We start from the raw sequence: 17690 nt of genomic DNA, 5'->3' as shown, positions 1-17690 counted from the left end.
TAGAGGTTTCCCATTGGTTACTTGGTGAATATTCTATGTAAATGAAGAGAATGAAGTGAAGTCACAGAGTCATATACTCAGAATGTGCCCTATTGCAAATGGAGAGGATGTTACTTGGTGTGTGATCTATGTAAAGGGAGAGGATGAATGTGAAGTTACAAAGTATAAATGGAGAGGATGTTTCTTGGAGTGTGTGGTCTGTGTAAATGGAGAGGATGAATGTGAAGTTACAAAATGTAAAGGGCATGAATGGAGAGGATGAAGTGAAGTTGCAAAGCCGGTCACGTTCCTGTCATTGCTGAGGTGCTTTCATTTGATTTAGGTCTGGGAAGTCAGCCTTATGTCCCCTGCCTCCAGGCCCTATTCTTCTGCCTCACAACAGGTAACATCATACTGTTGAGGGCAGACTGGACCCCAGATTTCGGGAAGCAGGAGTCGTCCAGCAGGGTAGTGGCTGCGTTAGCTTGTGACTTCAGCAGTGTTCAACAGGTATAAGGTCATTGAAGACGAAGAATCAAGCAATCGAGCGTCCCCATCGGTTGTAGCAAAAGAGAACCGTGACCAACAGGAGCGCAGTGTCCACCCAGGTTACTTGGGGTTATTGGGGGACAATTTTGGGGGAAACGGGGGTCCTGGGGAGCGTTGGCTGGGTGGGGCTGTAACCCGAGCTGGTGGGCGGGTTGTGAGCTGTGAGCTGGCCCGAGCCGGCCCGCCCGGATTGGGGCGCCAAATCGGGGGCGGCGGGAGGCACACCTGGGGAAGACTCACCTGGGAGCGGTTCACTTGGGCCCTCCGGGACCCACGAACCGGCGCGCTTCCTCTGCGTCCCGCCCCCGGCCGGCCCCCCGACCAATGGGGGCGCGGAGACCTCGGCAGCGGGCGCGGATTGGGAGCCGGCGAGCGGGGGCGGGGCGGCGCGCCCGGCAGCTTAGGCGCTCGGCCGGCGGGCGGCGCTGAGCGCTCGGCTACCAGGGCGCCGTGCGGGCGGAAGTGGCGACGCTGGCGTCCCCGGAGCCTGCGGCGGGCGGCGGTGACGGCCCCGGCGCTGACGGCGGCGGCCGGGGGGGCGGCGTCGACGCCCGCGGCGCCGGCTGGGGCATCACCGCGGGCCTCGACCCCGAAATGGCGCTGCTGGCGGAACACCTGCTGAAGCCGCTGCCCGCGGACAAGCAGATCGAGACCGGGCCCTTCCTCGAGGCGGTGTCCCACCTGCCGCCCTTCTTCGGTGAGCCGGAATGGAGGGGGGAGGCGGCCCGCAGCCCCACACGCACCCGAATCCTCCTTCCCCCGAGCATCCCCTACCATCTCTGCCCTAGACACCCCCAAGTACTGTTTCCCCAGGCACCCAAGATCCTCTTTCCCTCCACTCACCCTAAATTCTCCCTTTCCCGGACCGCTCCCAAGTCCTTTCCTCTCTAAACATGTCACATCCTGCCTGTCCTCCCCAAATCCTCCCTCTCCCTAGACACCTCACAGTCCTCCATATCCCCCAAATGCCCCCGATCATCCGTGCCCCCAACACCTCTTACTCTTCCATCTCCCTTAGGCATTCTGTAATCCACCATGTCCCCCAAAGCCTCCTGCCCTTTCTTCCCCAAAATCCTTCATCCCTGGCGCTTTGTGATGGCTCTCAACTCGCTCCCTTTACACTTAATCCCCCCATTTCATAAGCCTTCTCTTTAAACGCTTCCAGCGTCTCCCTCATGGGACCTACGAACCCTTCCTTCTTCCCTCAGAATTCCCCCATTCCAGATCAAAGACTCCCGTCTCCCCCTCCAAGGGTAGGAAGCCTGGTGAGGCGGGGACAGGGAGAGGGTTTTGAAGATGGAGTTGCAAAACTCCAGGGCCTCTTTCTAGGGGAAACCACCTAAAGTTTTTCCTCCTTTTAGGACAGGGGTGAGGGTTGTCGGGGGACTGTTTTGTGAGGTGACATCAGACATACAGAGCTTGGCACCAATTCCTCCCTCAATTTGGGCTCTTACGAGAGGAAGCCCCTCCCCTGTATGTCGTGCGGAAGTTCCTGGGCGCATTGAGAAGGCAGTCCACTTTCAGACCCTCTTCCCCCACTGCCTCAGCCTAGCCCAGTCCAGCCAAAGCCCCGGATGGAAAATGGGAACTAGAAGCCAGCACCACTGCCCCTGCCGTTTGCCTTTTGGGTCCTGGGTAAAGGGTGCAACCTGAGCCTGTATTCTCCTCCATGTGGGCTCTGTCCTGCCCTGCTGGTTCACTTGGTGGCCTTGCAGGAAGATACCAGCCCCCAGGGCAAAGTCCAGCTGAAACCCAAAGACAGGAGACCTTAAGACAGTCCGACTTAGTGGGCAATGAAGGCTTGCTGGGGGTGGTAGTTCCCACAGTGTCCTGAGCTCTGGGATGGTTGTGGTTACCTGGAGTCTATAGTTCCCCTCCTTCACCTCTTGAGCCTCAGTGTCCCCAGCTGTGAAACGGAGATGCTGATCTCCTAGGCCAGCTGTGAGGAGTAGATGAGGTGGTGTGTGTAAAGTACCGAGGCCATAAGTGCCAAATAGGTCTTCGCTGTAGGGGGTGTGGTTGTAAGTTCCTGAATCCAGTTTTGGTTCCTTGTTAGAGTGATTAATCGGTGTTTAAGGGAGTGCAATTTTCTGGTGTGTATGATTCCCAGACCTGGGTAAGCAATCTGAAAGCAAGGGCTTGGTTTTTTACATCCACTCTGGGTCCCCGGTGCCCAGAACAGTGCCTGGCACATAGCAGAAGCTCAGTCAATACTGCTGAATGCACAAAACTTTCTTATTATCAGTGTCACAGTCTTGAGATGATACTGACTCTCCAGGCGGGGGCTTGGGAGCGAACCAGCTCTAGCACTGAAAAGTTGTTTAATTTTGTGGCGTTGTTGGTTGGTTTTGTTGGTTTTTTTTTTGCTTGCTTGTTTCGTCTTTGGTTTCAGGAATAGTTCCCAGTCCGAGCCAGCTTGCCCTGGACAGGGATTCAGAATCCATTTAAGCCAGTGGTTCTCAACTGGGGGCAGTTTTGCCCCTTAGGGGTCATCTGACAATGCCTGGAGGCATTTTTGTTGCAACTGAGTTGGGGGATGGGGCACGGGGTGTCTTGTGGGTAGAGGCCAGGGAGCTGCTCAGCATCCTACAGTGCACAGAACAGCCCTGCCACGACAAAGAATGATGCAGCCCCAAACATGAGCAGTGTCAAAGGTGGAGAAACCCCAGGTTAAACTCTGGCTTTTTCTTTCCTTATTTTCAGCGGGGTTGCACATCCATTCTGTATTTGGGGGTATCATCATTTGATGCAATTACCTCGCTGGTTTTGGAGGAAAGAGGGAGGTGGCAAGCCAGAGCCAGCAGTCATCTGGTGCCAGGGCTAAAGAGCATCTCCTCCTCCCTTTCCTTGGTCTCAAAGGATCCTTGTCTTTGTTGCAATCCCTGTGCTGTGGGGTGTCACATCTGTTGACAGAAGTACCATTTATACAGAAGCCTCAGTGGGGTTGGTCCACAATGGGTTAACCACCACAGGGCCCTCACCCACCAGAGCTGTTTACTGTTCACCAAAGAGGCTAATTCTTAGGACTCTAAAGAAAAAAAAAAGTGATAATTCATTTGAACCACTGTTCTCTTCTATGGGGGGAGGAGAATTGCTCCTGAAGGTTGAAGACTTTTTTTTTTTTTTTTTTGAAATGATAATTATATAAGTTTTTATTCTTTTCTTTCTTTCTTTCTTTCTTTTTGAGATAGAGTCTTGCCCTGTCGCCCAGACTGGGGTGCAGTGGTGCCATCTCAGCTCACTGTAACCTCCGCCTCCGGGTTCAAGTGATTCTCTTGCCTCAGCCTCCTGAGTAGCTGGGATTACAGGTGTGCGCCACCACACCCAGCTAATTTTTGCATTTTTAGTAGAGACGGGGTTTGTCATGTTGGCCAGGCTGGTCTCGAACTCCTGACCTCAGGTGATCCACCCGCCTCAGCCTCCCAAAGTGCTGGGATTAGAGCCACCATGCCCAGCATTTTTTTTTTTTTTTTTAAATTATTATACTTTAGGGTTTTAGGGTACATGTGCACAATGTGCAGGTTTGTTACATATGTATCCATGTGCCATGTTGATTTCCTGCACCCATTAACTCGTCATTTAGCATTAGGTGTATCTCCTAATGCTGTCCCTCCCCCCTCCCCCCACCCCACAACAGTCCCCGGAGCGTGATGTTCCCCTTCCTGTGTCCATGAGTTCTCATTGTTCAATTCCCACCTATGAGAGAGAACATGCGGTGTTTGGTTTTTTGTCCTTGCGATAGTTTACTGAGAATGATGTTTTCCAGTTTCATCCATGTCCCTACAAAGGACACGAACTCATCATTTTTTATGGCTGCATAGTATTCCATGGTGTATATGTGCCACATTTTCTTAATCCAGTCTATCGTTGTTGGACATTTGGGTTGGTTCCAACTCTTTGCTATTGTGAATAGTGCCGCAATAAACATACGTGTGCATGTGTCTTTATAGCAGCATGATTTATAGTCCTTTGGGTATATACCCAGTAATGGGATGGCTGGGTCAAATGGTATTTCTAGTTCGAGATCCCTGAGGAATCGCCACACTGACTTCCACAATGGTTGAACTAGTTTACAGTCCCACCAACAGTGTAAAAGTGTTCCTATTTCTCCACATCCTCTCCAGCACCTGTTGTTTCCTGATTTTTTAATGATGGCCATTCTAACTGGTGTGAGATGGTATCTCACTGTGGTTTTGATTTGCATTTCTCTGATGGCCAGTGATGATGAGCATTTCTTCATGTGTTTTCTGGCTGCATAAATGTCTTCTTTTGAGAAGTGTCTGTTCATGTCCTCTGCCCACTTTTTGATGGGGTTGTTTGTTTTTTTCTTGTAAATTTGTTTGAGTTCATTATAGATTCTGGATATTAGCCCTTTGTCAGATGAGTAGGTTGCAAAAATTTTCTCCCATTCTGTAGGTTGCCTGTTCATTCTGATGATAGTTTCTTTTGCTGTGCAGAAGCTCTTTAGTTTAATGAGATCCCATTTGTCGATTTTGGCTTTTGTTGCCATTGCTTTTGGTGTTTTAGACATGAAGTCCTTGCCCACGCCTATGTCCTGAATGGTATTGCCTAGGTTTTCTTGTAGGATTTTAATGGTTTTAGGTCTAACATATAAGTCTTTAATCCATCTTGAATTAATTTTTGTATAAGGTGTAAGGAAGGGATCCAGTTGCAGCTTTCTACATATGGCTAGCCAGTTTTCCCAGCACCATTTATTAAATAGGGAATCCTTTCCCCATTTCTTGTTTTTGTCAGGTTTGTCAAAGATCAGATAGTTGTAGCTATGCGGCATCATTTCTGAGGGCTCTGTTCTGTTCCATTGATCTATGTCTCTGTTGTGGTACCAGTACCATGCTGTTTTGGTTACTGTAGCCTTGTAGTATAGTTTAAAGTCAGGTAGCGTGATGCCTCCAGCTTTGTTCTTTTGGCTTAGGATTGACTTGGCGATGCGGGCTCTTTTTTGGTTCCATATGAACTTTAAAGTAGTTTTTTCCAATTCTGTGAAGAAAGTCATTGGTAGCTTGATGGGGATGGCATTGAATCTATAAATTACTTTGGGCAGTATGGCCATTTTCACGATATTGATTCTTCCAACCCATGAGCATGGAATGTTCTTCCATTTGTTTGTATCCTCTTTTATTTCATTGAGCAGTGGTTTGTAGTTCTCCTTGCCAAATTGTAAAGACCATCGAGACTAGGAAGAAACTATAGCAACTAACGAGCAAAATAACCAACTAACATCATAATGACAGGATCAGATTCACACATAACAATATTAACGTTAAATGTAAATGGGCTAAATGCTCCAATCAAAAGACACAGACTGGCAAACTGGATAAGGAGTCAGGACCCATCAGTGTGCTGTATTCAGGAAACCCATCTCACGTGCAGAGACACACATAGACTCAAAATAAAGGGATGGAGGAAGATCTATCAAGCAACTGGAAAACAAAAAAAGGCAGGGGTTGCAATCCTAGTCTCTGATAAAATAGACTTTAAACCAACAAAGATCAAAAGAGACAAAGAAGGCCATTACATAATGGCAAAGGGATCAATTCATCAAGAAGAGCTAACTATCCTAAATATATATGCACCCAACACAGGAGCACCCAGATTCATAAAGCAAGTCCTGAGTGACCTACTAAGGGACTTAAACTCCCACACAATAATAATGGGAGATTTTAACACCCCACTGTCAGCATTAGACAGATCAATGAGACAGAAAGTTAACAAGGATATCCAGGAATTGAACACAGCTCTACATAAAGTGGACCTAATAGACATCTACAGAACTCTCCACCCCAAGTCAAAAGAATATACATTTTTTTCAGCACCACACCACACCTATTCCAAAATTGACCACATAGTTGGAAGTAAAGCTCTCCTCAGCAAATGTAAAACAACAGAAATTATAACAAACTGTCTCTCAGACCACAGTGCAATCAAACTAGAACTCAGGATTAAGAAACTCACTCAAAACCGCTCAACTACATGGAAACTGAACAACCTGCTCCTGAATGACTATTGGGTACATAATGAAATGAAGGCAGAAATAAAGATGTTCTTTGAAACCAACGAGAACAAAGACACAACATACCAGAATCTCTGGGACACATTCAAAGCAGTGTGTAGAGGGAAATTTATAGCACTAAATGCCCACAAGAGAAAGCAGGAAAGATCCAAAATTGACTCCCTAACATCACAATTAAAAGAACTAGAAAAGCAAGAGCAAACACATTCAAAAGCTAGCAGAAGGCTAGAAATAACTAAAATCAGAGCAGAACTGAAGGAAATAGAGACACAAAAAACCCTTCAAAAAATTAATGAATCCAGGAGCTGGTTTTTTGAAAAGATCAACAAAATTGATGGACTGCTAGCAAGACTAATAAAGAAGAAAAGAGAGAAGAATCAAATAGATGCAATAAAAAACGAAAAAGGGGATATCACCACCGATCCCACAGAAATACAATCTACCATCAGAGAATACTACAAACACCTCTATGCAAATAAACTAGAAAATCTAGAAGAAATGGATAAATTCCTCGACAAATACACCCTCCCAAGACTAAACCAGGAAGAAGTTGAATCTCTGAATAGACCAATAACAGGTTCTGAAATTGTGGCAATAATCAATAGCTTACCAACCAAAAAGAGTCCAGGACCTGATGGATTCACAGCCGAATTCTACCAGAGGTACAAGGAGGAACTGGTACCATTCCTTCTGAAACTATTCCAATCGATAGAAAAAGAGGGAATCCTCCCTAACACATTTTATGAAGCCAGCATCGTCCTGATACCAAAACCTGGCAGAGACATAACCAAAAAAGAGAATTTCAGACCAATATCCTTGATGAACATTGATGCAAAAATCCTCAATAAAATACTGGCAAACCGAATCCAGCAGCACATCAAAAAGCTTATCCACCATGATCAAGTGGGCTTCATCCCTGGGATGCAAGGCTGGTTCAACATACGCAAATCAATAAATGTAATCCAGCATATAAACAGAACCAAAGACAAAAACCACATGATTATCTCAATAGATGCAGAAAAGGCCTTTGACAAAATTCAACAACCCTTCATGCTAAAAACTCTCAATAAATTAGGTATTGATGGGACGTATCTCAAAATAATAAGAGCTATCTACGACAAACCCACAGCCAATATCATACTGAATGGGCAAAAACTGGAAGCATTCCCTCTGAAAACTGGCACAAGACAGGGATGCCCTCTCTCACCGCTCCTGTTCAACATAGTGCTGGAAGTTCTGGCCAGAGCAATCAGGCAGGAGAAGGAAATAAAAGGTATTCAATTAGGAAAAGAGGAAGTCAATTGTCCCTGTTTGCAGATGACATGATTGTATATCTAGAAAACCCATTGTCTCAGCCCAAAATCTCCTTAAGCTGATTAGCAACTCAGCGAAGTCTCAGGATACAAAATTAATGTACAAAAATCACAAGCATTCTGTACACCAATAACAGACAAACAGAGAGCCAAATCATGAGTGAACTCCCATTCACAATTGCTTCAAAGAGAATAAAATACCTAGGAATCCAACTTACAAGGGATGTGAAGGACTTTTTTTTTTTTTGAGACGGAGTCTCGCTCTGTCGCCCAGGCTGGAGTGCAGTGGCGCAATCTCGGCTCATTGCAAGCTCCGCCTCCCGGGTTCAAGCCATTCTCCTGCCTCAGCCTCTCCGAGTAGCTAGGACTACAGGCACCCGCCACCACGCCCGGCTAATTTTTTTGTATTTTTAGTAGAGACGGGGTTTCACCGTGGTCTCGATCTCCTGACCTCGTGATCCGCCCGCCTCGGCCTCCCAAAGTGCTGGGATTACAAGCGTGAGCCACCGCGCCCGGCCCTGAAGGTTGAAGACTTAAGCTTTAGGAGGATTCTTCCACGAGTGACTTTTCTCTGGGATGTCTGATCAAGATCATTTGTCGGCTGTGATGCAGGGGCTTTTTCTAGATCTTGGGAGCGTCTGGTCACCGGGATGATCTGGGTGGTGTATGTGTCTCTTGAATGGAGCTGCTCTGGGGTGAGGGACACCAGGAGTGTGAAACACCTTGCAGCGACAGTTTCCTCGAAGTCAGGGATTTTCCACCATGGCACTTGCCAACATTTGGGGCCGGATCATTCTTTGTGGTGGTGGGGCTGTCCTGTGCATTGTAAGATGTTTAGCAGCATCCCTGGCCTCTACCTACCAGACGCCAGTAGCACCTCCTTCCCCAAATTGTGACAAACTAAACTATCCCCAGGGAGGCAAAATCACCTCTGAGAACCATAGCTCTAGATATAAATATGACTAAGAGCCAAAAGCTGTGTTTTTAAAAAGTACTTAATCCTGCAAGGAAGATCTGTCCATTGGAGGAAAACTGAGCAAATACAAATGTTATATAAAAATCTCCCTGTCACTCACTGAGCCCTTACTATGTGCTAAGTACTCTATGTAGATTAGTTCACTTAATTGTCTGACAACATTTGAGGTAGGATTTTAAAGAAAGAATCTCTGCTGGGATTTCAGAATATTTTCCTTCCAAACTCATTTACATCTATCTTTTTAGGGAAAAAAAAGTATGGGCTGGTGCGGTGGCTCATGCCTGTAATCCCAGTACTTTGGGAGGCTGAGGTGGGCGGATCTCTTGAGGTCAGGAGTTTGAGACCAGCCTGAGCAACATGGCGAAACCCTGTCTCTACCAAAAGTACAGAAAATTAGCCGGGTGTTGAGGTGCACACCTGTAGTTCCAGCTACGCAGGAGGCTGAGGTGGGAAGATCACTTGAGCTTGGGATGCCTAAGTTGCAGTGAGCTGAGATTGTGCCACTGCACTCCAGCCTGGGTGACACAGCAAGACCCTGTCTCAAAAAAAAAAAGAAAATCTACACAAAGCCTAATTCTCGTTCATTATTGGTTGACAGAGTGAGACCCTGTTTCAAATAAATAAATAAACAAATAAGTATAACCTGCTTTTTTCTACCCAACAATATAGCATAACCATTTTTTCATCTCAGTCCTCTTCTATCTTTCCTTTTCTTTCTTCCTTTTCATTCCTTCCTTCCTCTTTCTTTCCTTCCTTTCCTTCTTTCTTTTCTCCCTTCCTTTCTTTCTTCCCTCCCCCTCCCTTCCTTCTTCCCTTCCTCTCTTCCTCCCTTCCTTCCTTTCTCTTTCTTTCCTTCCTTTCCTTTCTTTCTTCCCTCCCCTCCCTCCCTCTTTCTTTCTTTTCTGTTTTTCTTTCTTTCCGTCTTGCTATGTCACCCAGGCTGGAGTGGTGCAGTGATGTGAACTCCTGAGCTCAAGCAATCTTCCCACTTCAGCTTCCTGTGCAGCTAGAACTACAGGCATGTGACACCATGCTTAGCTAATTTTTTAATTTTTATTTTTGTAGAGACAGGGATCTTGCTATATTGCCCAGGCTGGAGTGCAGTGGCATGATCTCGGCTCACAGCAACCTCCACCTCCTGGGTTCAAGTGATCCTCGTGCCTCGGCCTCCCAAGTAGCTGGGATTACAGGTGCATGACTCTATGCCCAGCTAACTTCTGTATTTTTAGTAGAGATGGGGTTTTACCATTTTGGCCAGGCTGTTCTTGAACTCCTGACCTCAAGTGATCTGTCTGCCTCAGCCTCCCAAAGTGCTGGGATTACAGGTGTGAGCCACCGCACCTGGCCGATTGTATAATTTCAATGTGGTATAATTTATTAAACCAATCCCCTACTGTTGGACATTCACATTGCTTCTTATGTCGGGCTCTCGTAGACAGTGCTGCAGTGAACATCCTTGTATACACTTCTTTGTGCACTCCTTTGGTTGTTTCTTATTTTTAGAAGTGAAACTGCTGAGCTGAAGGGTGCTTTAACCTGTTAGAGCAGCCACATTTCTTAAACCTTTGTTAGGTGTGGTTTGTGACAGCATTAGTTGGGCTTGCCTCAGTGGGTGCTGGCTGTGGGCCAGCCTCCTGCCTGCCTGATTTAGAGCATCCATATCTTGGGCCTGCCCTTCCTCCTTATCTCCAGTTGGAATCTCCCAGTTGTACAGGTTTTACTACATCCACTTAGAGGCCAGCCCTTTGTTTATCTTCTCTCTCTACCTTGACCCAGTAATCAGATCTTTCTTGACCGATGAGTTTGCAAGACTGACTTCTGGGAGGTCTCCTTTCTCATTTTGAAGGTCAATTTTGTGGCTGTTCTAAAGCATTAACAATGGGAGGGCAGGGGCATGGAGACTTAGGTATCATCTAGTTCTTGACACTCCCTGTCTAGAAGCCTCTGTGGTTCCCATTCATCCCAGCTTGAAACCTGTGCTTTAGCCTTTGTGAATGGTTTGTAGCCCCACACATAGCAGTATTGTCATACTCTTCCCTCCAGAGCTTCCCCACATCAGCCCCTCTGCCTGGTGGACCACTCTGCTCTTCAGCCCACCTCCCTCCTTTTGCCTGTCTGGGTTCTACTTATCCTTAAGGAGTCATCTTATCCAGAACGTCTCCCCTAACTCTCTTAGACTCCCATGGACCCTATCATATTCTGTGACTTTGAGTTATTTCAGTGTGTAGCACTCGGTGCTAGTACTGTTCACTGAATGACTGCTTTTCATTCCATTCTCATTATTCTGGGTTCTTGTTGAAGATGCTGGGCCCTTCTCTCTCTTTCCAAATTAAAATACATGAGTAGGCCGCGCATGGTGGCTCACGCCTGTAATCCCAGCACTTTGGGAGGCTGAGGCGGGCAGATCACCTGAGGTCAGGAGTTGGAAACCAGCCTGACCAACATGGAGAAACTCCGTCTCTACTAAAAATACAAAAAATATTGGCCAGGCATGTTAGCATGCTTCTGTAATCCCAACTACTTGGGAGGCTGAGGCAGAAGAATTCCTTGAACCTCGGAGGCGGAGGTTGCAGTGAGCTGAGATTGCACCACTGTACTTCAGCCTGGGCAGCAGAGTGAGACTCCATCTCAAAATAAATAAACTAAACTAAACTAAGATACATGACTAAATTAAAATACATAACCCCCTCATAGCCTGTACTTGTGGCAGACATCATTAATCAATCATGATGCTGTTTTCCCCTTTGAGCCTAAACACAGCCTCACCATCTTTATTAACACAGCCACTGCAGGTCAGTTAGAGTGCTGCATGAGATGATACCTATTTGCTCTTACTGTTTAGGGAGAGACTAGAGATGGAAGAGCTGAAGGTAATGATTCTTCATTACCTCTCTTGGTTCTTGAGATCCATATTCTGGGGTTGATTTTTCTTCATGCCTCTTACCTTAATTAAACGGATGTCTGTGGAATCTGGCCTTCTAGGTATCTGGCACTCATTAAATAGTCCTAGAGTGAACCCAGAAAGAGTGGTTTTCCATCACTTTTGGTTCAGTGCTTGTTCCATTCTGGGGGAGGGTGGCAGTGGCAGCCTAGAATCAGAGATTTATCTTGTTCTACAGCCAAAGAAACCGAGGCCAGAGAGGTTAGGTGACTTGCTCAGGGTCACACAGCCAGTGAGTGACCAGTAAAGCCAGACTAGAACTTAGTCCTCTGGACTCCTTATGTGGTATTCTTGCTGTCATGCCTGCTGTCCTGGCTTTCTCTCTGGTAAAGGAGAGAGCTAATGGAGCCAGCCTGGTTGGGTACTTGAGGAAATCCAGTGGTTCTGCTGGCACCATGGTGACTTGTCCACATGACAAGTGGCATGGGTGCCACAGTCCAGACATGCAGGTTTGCTCTGAGGTGTGTAACTCATAAACAGCCCGCCAAGCTGGTCCATAACTCCTGTTTATTTGGATGTAAATTAGAAAATGACTGGGGTGTTGAAATCATCTGGTGGGAAAAGCCCCAAACAAGTTGGCTGGGGGTGTGTGTGTGTGTGTGTGTGTGTGTGTTCTGTTTAAGAGACAAGGTCTTGCTCTATTGCCCAGACTGGCATGCAGTGGGGTGATCACAGCTCACTGCAGCCTCCAGTTCCTGGGCTCAAGTGATCCTCCTGCCTCAGCCTCACGAGTAGTTGGGATTATAGGCGTGTGCCACGGCACTCAACTCTTGCTTTATTTATTTATTTATTTATTTATTTTTGAGACAGAGTCTTGCTCTATTGCCCAGGCTGGAGTGCAGTGGCATGATCTCGGCTCACTGCAACCTCTGCCTCCTGGGTTCAAGTGATTCTCCTGGCTCAGCCTCCCCAGTAGCTGGGATTACAGACATGCACCACCGTGCCCGGCTAATTTTTTGTATTTTCACTAGAGACGGGGTTTCATCATGCTGGCCAGGCTGGTCTTGAACTCCTGACCTCATGATCCACCCACGCCGGCCTCCCATAGTGCTGGGATTACAGGTGTGAGCTACCGCACCCAGCCTCAACTCTGGCTTTTCCTTCATCTAGGACATCAGGCTAACTGGGAACCAGCCCCACCTGTACCCCTTGATCTGTGAGTTAGAAGCTCCCCCACTGCAACAAGCATCCTCTGAGATTTGGGACCACCTACGACAGCCTTGCAATATTTTCTGCTTTTTTTAAAATTTAAAGTTAATGCTAATACCTGTTTATTTTTGGGTTTGTATAGAACGGGAGTGTACAATTTTTTGGATTCCCGGGGCCACACTGGAAGAGTTGTCTTGGGCCACACATAAAATACACTGACGCTAACGATAGCTGATGAGCTAAAAACAAAACAAAACAAAACTCAAATCTCATAATGTTTTAAGAAAGTTTATGAATTTGTATTGGGCCACATTCAAAGAGGCCCTGGGCCACATGCAGCCTGTGGTCTGCGGGTTGGACAAGCTTGGTATAGAATATCCCAAGAAAGACAAGAAACTGTATTAACCTTCCTAATATAGCAGGTGAGTTATCATTTTGATTGACTGTTGAGAGCTGGATTCTAGAGGAATGGGATTTAGATTGTGTGCCTGGGAGGAACCCTGAGAAGATGAAACAAATAATGTCTTGTTGGAGGACGAAGCCAGAGAGACACTTTCTGCAATGGCTGTACAATTTTGAAACTGCTGGCAGACTTCGGAGATGTATTTGCAAGTAGTAAGTGAGGCTTTCTTAGCCTTCAGGAGCACCTGCTGTGTGCTGGTGCCGTGCTGGTGGGTCCCACTCTTGATCCCACCTGGCCAGAGAACAATCTGGAAGGAGGGCTGTGGAGGGCCCTGTTGTGTTTTTCTGTCCATGTGTGTAACAGCCCATGAGTCGGCTGTTTTTGAGGCTCAGAGGGGAGAAGTCACTTTGAGTCTGATTCTCTTCCTCTGACATCCATGCCCTGAACACCGTGGACAGATGAGTAGAAGGAAACATGGAGACTGACATCCAGCTGAGCCAGCCTGAGCTTGAGAGGCCCGGAGGTGGCTTCTTTTTGGCACCTCTGTTTCCCAACAGCTGTGTGGCAAAAGGCCCACTTCCTAAAGGTCTAGGGCCGTCCGTCCTACCTGTGGAAAGATGTGGTGACTCCGGGCAGAAGCACCAAAATCAATGCCTGACTTGGTGAATGACTGCCAGGGCACAGAGCCAGCTGCATGGCTGCTTAAGTCTGACAATTGCTCCAGCAGCCTCCTTTATAATGTCCAAAGGCCAGAGTACATACAGACCAGTGGCACCTGCCCACCCTGTCCTGGGGTGGTGGTGATTAGATCTTTGTGTTCAGAAAAATCTGGCCCTTGAGGTCAGAGCCTGAGGTCTGGCCTCTCTGCTGCCAGAAGGAAGAGGATTGAGTAGGAGGGGAGAGACTACAGTTGCTTGCTAACTCATCTTGCCCCTCCTTTGCTGCACAGGGATGCTTGGAGGGACAGCCCTCCACTTAGAATCCCTTGGGGCAGAAGTCAGGCCCTCCCAGGACCCACCAATGGGCTTCTGCAGCGTGGGCGCCCAGCCTATATCCATGTGAAAAGGAATGGGAGGAATTCATGACAAAGAGCTTTATAAAATATAACGTATGACTGTGATCATAACTAGCGTCATCTCTTTTTTGAGTGGCTCCCAGGATATGCCTTTGAATTAGACAGTAACTCATTTCTAATCTTCATGATGAACTTAGGAGGAATTTGGCACCATTTGCCAGAAGAGGAAACCAATGTGCAGGGAGGTGAAGCGATTTGATCAGGTCATGAAGCTAGGAAGTGGTCCACAGGACTTTGCAGCAGGTCTAGCCCTGTAACAGGAGACCAACACCACATCAGGAAACAGGAAGACGTTGGAAGTCGTCTCTAGGGCAGAAATGTCCCTTGTAGGGGAGGAGGGGAAATGATAGGAAGTTCCCGGATGGCATGACAATGTGATTATTTCAATGAGCTTCTTAGAATGGAAATATTGGGGCTGGGCGCAGTGGCTAATGCCTGTAATCCCAACACTTTGGGAGGCTGAGGCAGGCAGATCACAAGGTCAGGAGCTTGAGACCAGCCTAGCCAGCATGGTAAAACCCTGTCTCTACTAAAAATACAAAAAAAATTAGCCGGGTGTGGTGGCGCAATCCTGTAATCCCAGCTACTCCGAAGGCTGAGGCAGGAGAATCGCTTGACCCAGGAGGCGGAGGTTACAGTGAGCCGAGATCACGCCACTGTACTTCAGCCTGGGACAGAGCAAGACTCCGTCTCAGAAAAAAGGAAAAAAAAAAAAAGAATGGAAATGTTGGGTCCTAGTCTTAGGTTTCATTGTTTCAGTAAAAACCTGCCAGAGTGAATGTTAACTCCTTTTATTACATACTTACAGTGGTACTTGTATGGAGGCCTTTTTTGTGGTTCTTGCTAGAGTGTTAACTGTATCTGAGTTTTTCAAAGTCATTGCAGTGGATCAGCCCTCTCCAGGGTCTTCTAGAAGCCTCTGCTTTCCACCCTGGCAGTTAGGCAGTCAACTCACACTTCCCTGTGTTCAGAAATGATTCATTTTCTGCCTTGCTGTTCCTCCAAGTTCCTTACTTCACTCCCTTCTGAGATCTCTGTCTTAATGGTCTGGAATACATTTGAAGTCATTATTTTATGATGGGGAGATTTCTGCTAATTTTACCCCTAACAATCAATCAATGAGTCAATAATTCTTTTTCTCCCTCCTCCCTTCCTTCCTCCCCTTCTGCTTTGATTTCTTAATCATTGGAATAATTGTTTTCTGGATTTCCTCTCTAAAGAAAAGCTTTGTCTGCTGGGAAAGGTGATGATGATATAATTTATAATAATAAGCATAAATGATAATACCTTCTTTTTCTTTTTTCTTTTTTTTTTTTTTTGAAACGGAATCTTGCTCTTTCACCAAGGATGGAGTGCAGTGGCGTGATCTCGGCTCACTGCAACCTCCACCCTCCCCCCGGCTTAAAGCAATTATCTTACCTCAGCCTCCCAAGTAGCTGGAATTATAGGCGCACATCACCACACCCAGTTAATTTTTGTATTTTTAGTAGAGATGGGGTTTCACCATGTTGGCCAGGCTGGTCTTGAACTCCTGACCTCAGGTGATTTGTCCGCCACAGCCTCCCAAAGTGCTGGGATTACAGGCGTGAGCCATGGTGCCCAGCCTAATACCTTCTTTTTCACTGAGCACTTACTAGATACCAGCAACTGTGCTTAGGCCTTTATTTATACAACTTTATTTAAGCCTCACAGCAACCCTTTGAAGAGGGGTCCATTATGAGCCTCGTTTTAAAAATGAGGAAACTTGCCGAGTGCGGCGGCTCATGCCTGTAACCCCAGCACTTTGGGAGGCCCAGGCAGGCAGATCTCTTGAGGTCAGGAGTTCGAGATCAACCTGGGCAACATGGTGAAACCTTGTCTCTTTTAAAAATACAAAAATTAGCCAGGCATGGTGGCACGCGCTACTCGGGAGGCTGAGGCAGGAGAATGGCGTGAACCTGGGAAGCGGAGGTTGCAGTGAGCCGAGATCGCGCCACTGCACTCCATCCTGGGCAACAGAGCGAGAGTCTCAAAATAATAATAATAATAATAATTTTCCCAGTTGAGTGCGGTGGCTCACGCCTGTAATCCCAGCACTTTGGGAGGCCGAGGCAGGCGGATCACGATGTCAGGAGATCAAGACCATCCTGGCCAACATGGTGAAATCCCATCTCTACTAAAATACAAAAAAAAAAAAAAAAAAAAAAATTAGCTGGGCGTGGTGGTGCTTGCCTATAGTCTCAGATACTCAGGCGGCTGAGGCCGGGGAATCGCTTGAACCCGGAAGGTGGAGATTGCAGTGAGCCGAGATCAGGCCACTGCACTCCAGCCTGGCGACAGAGCGATACTCCGTCTCAAGAAAAAAAAAAAGAATTTTCCCAACTGCATCATTCTTAGTTCAAGACTGGTTTTTCCTGAACAGGGAGCAATTATAGGACAAATAGTTGGCATGTCATGAGGGTGAAGTTTTTCTTTTTCTTTTTTTTTTTTTTTTTTTGAGATAGAGTCTTGCTCTGTTGCCCAGGCTGGAGTGCAGTGGCGCACTCAATCTCGGCTCACTGCAACCTCCGCCTCCTGGGTTCAAGTGACTCTCCTGCCTCAGCCTCCTGAGAAGTTTGGATTACAGACACGCACCACCATGCCCGACTCATTTTTGTGTTTTTAGTAGAAATGGGTTTACACTGTGTTGGCCAGGCTAATTTTGAACTCCTGGCCTCAAGTGATCCACCCGCCTTGGCCTCCCAAAGTGCTGGGATTACAGGCGTAAGCCACTGCGCCTGGCCTGGGGCTGAAGTTTTTAAAGAAGTATTTTGAATTGTTTTGTAAACATTCTTTCCTCTTTAGATAGTAGACTCAGAGCAGGAACCTGTTTTAGAAATGTAGGTAATCTCAAGGCTCGTATCCTTAAAAATAGGCCTTATTGTAAGCTGAGCCATGACAACCCGCACCCCCAGATTAATAAATGATTCATCTCCATCAGCTGTAATTTGAGTGTCTTCCATTATGATCCTTGTAACCCAAGACCTATAAAGTTAATCTGCCTCATGTGTTTAACAACTGAACTTTGTTATCCAGCTATGAAAAAAACCATTGAATTTGCAGTAGAACCTCCCCACACCAGGCTGGTAGCATCACGACACAGGCATCCTGTTCTTCCTTTCTGGAAATGACTGTTTATGAATTGGGTTAGGTGTATTCTGTCCTGAATCACACAGGCTGAAAGTGAAGCAAGCTGTGCATCTTAAAGAGTGCTTTTTTGTTCCTGAACATTGTTCTTGAGATGAAATGAGAGGGT

At 46.8% G+C, this 17690-nt stretch overlaps 1 protein-coding gene across 1 annotated transcript in view; it reads left to right on the top strand.

The window, feature by feature from the left end:
- Positions 1-961: 961 nt before the first annotated feature.
- GLTP (glycolipid transfer protein) overlaps positions 962-17690 on the top strand; it is a 33917-nt gene continuing 17188 nt past the window's right edge. Inside the window, exon 1 of the mRNA XM_030821352.1 lies at positions 962-1225. Coding sequence (XP_030677212.1) covers positions 1123-1225 — 103 coding nt within the window. The 5' untranslated portion in view covers positions 962-1122. The remainder of the gene's footprint in view (positions 1226-17690) is intronic.

This window comes from Nomascus leucogenys, chromosome 10 (assembly GCF_006542625.1).
Source record: "Nomascus leucogenys isolate Asia chromosome 10, Asia_NLE_v1, whole genome shotgun sequence".
Classification (NCBI taxonomy): domain Eukaryota; kingdom Metazoa; phylum Chordata; class Mammalia; order Primates; family Hylobatidae; genus Nomascus; species Nomascus leucogenys.
Note: the sequence above shows the minus strand (reverse complement) of the source record. Positions and strands in the feature narration are given on the sequence as shown.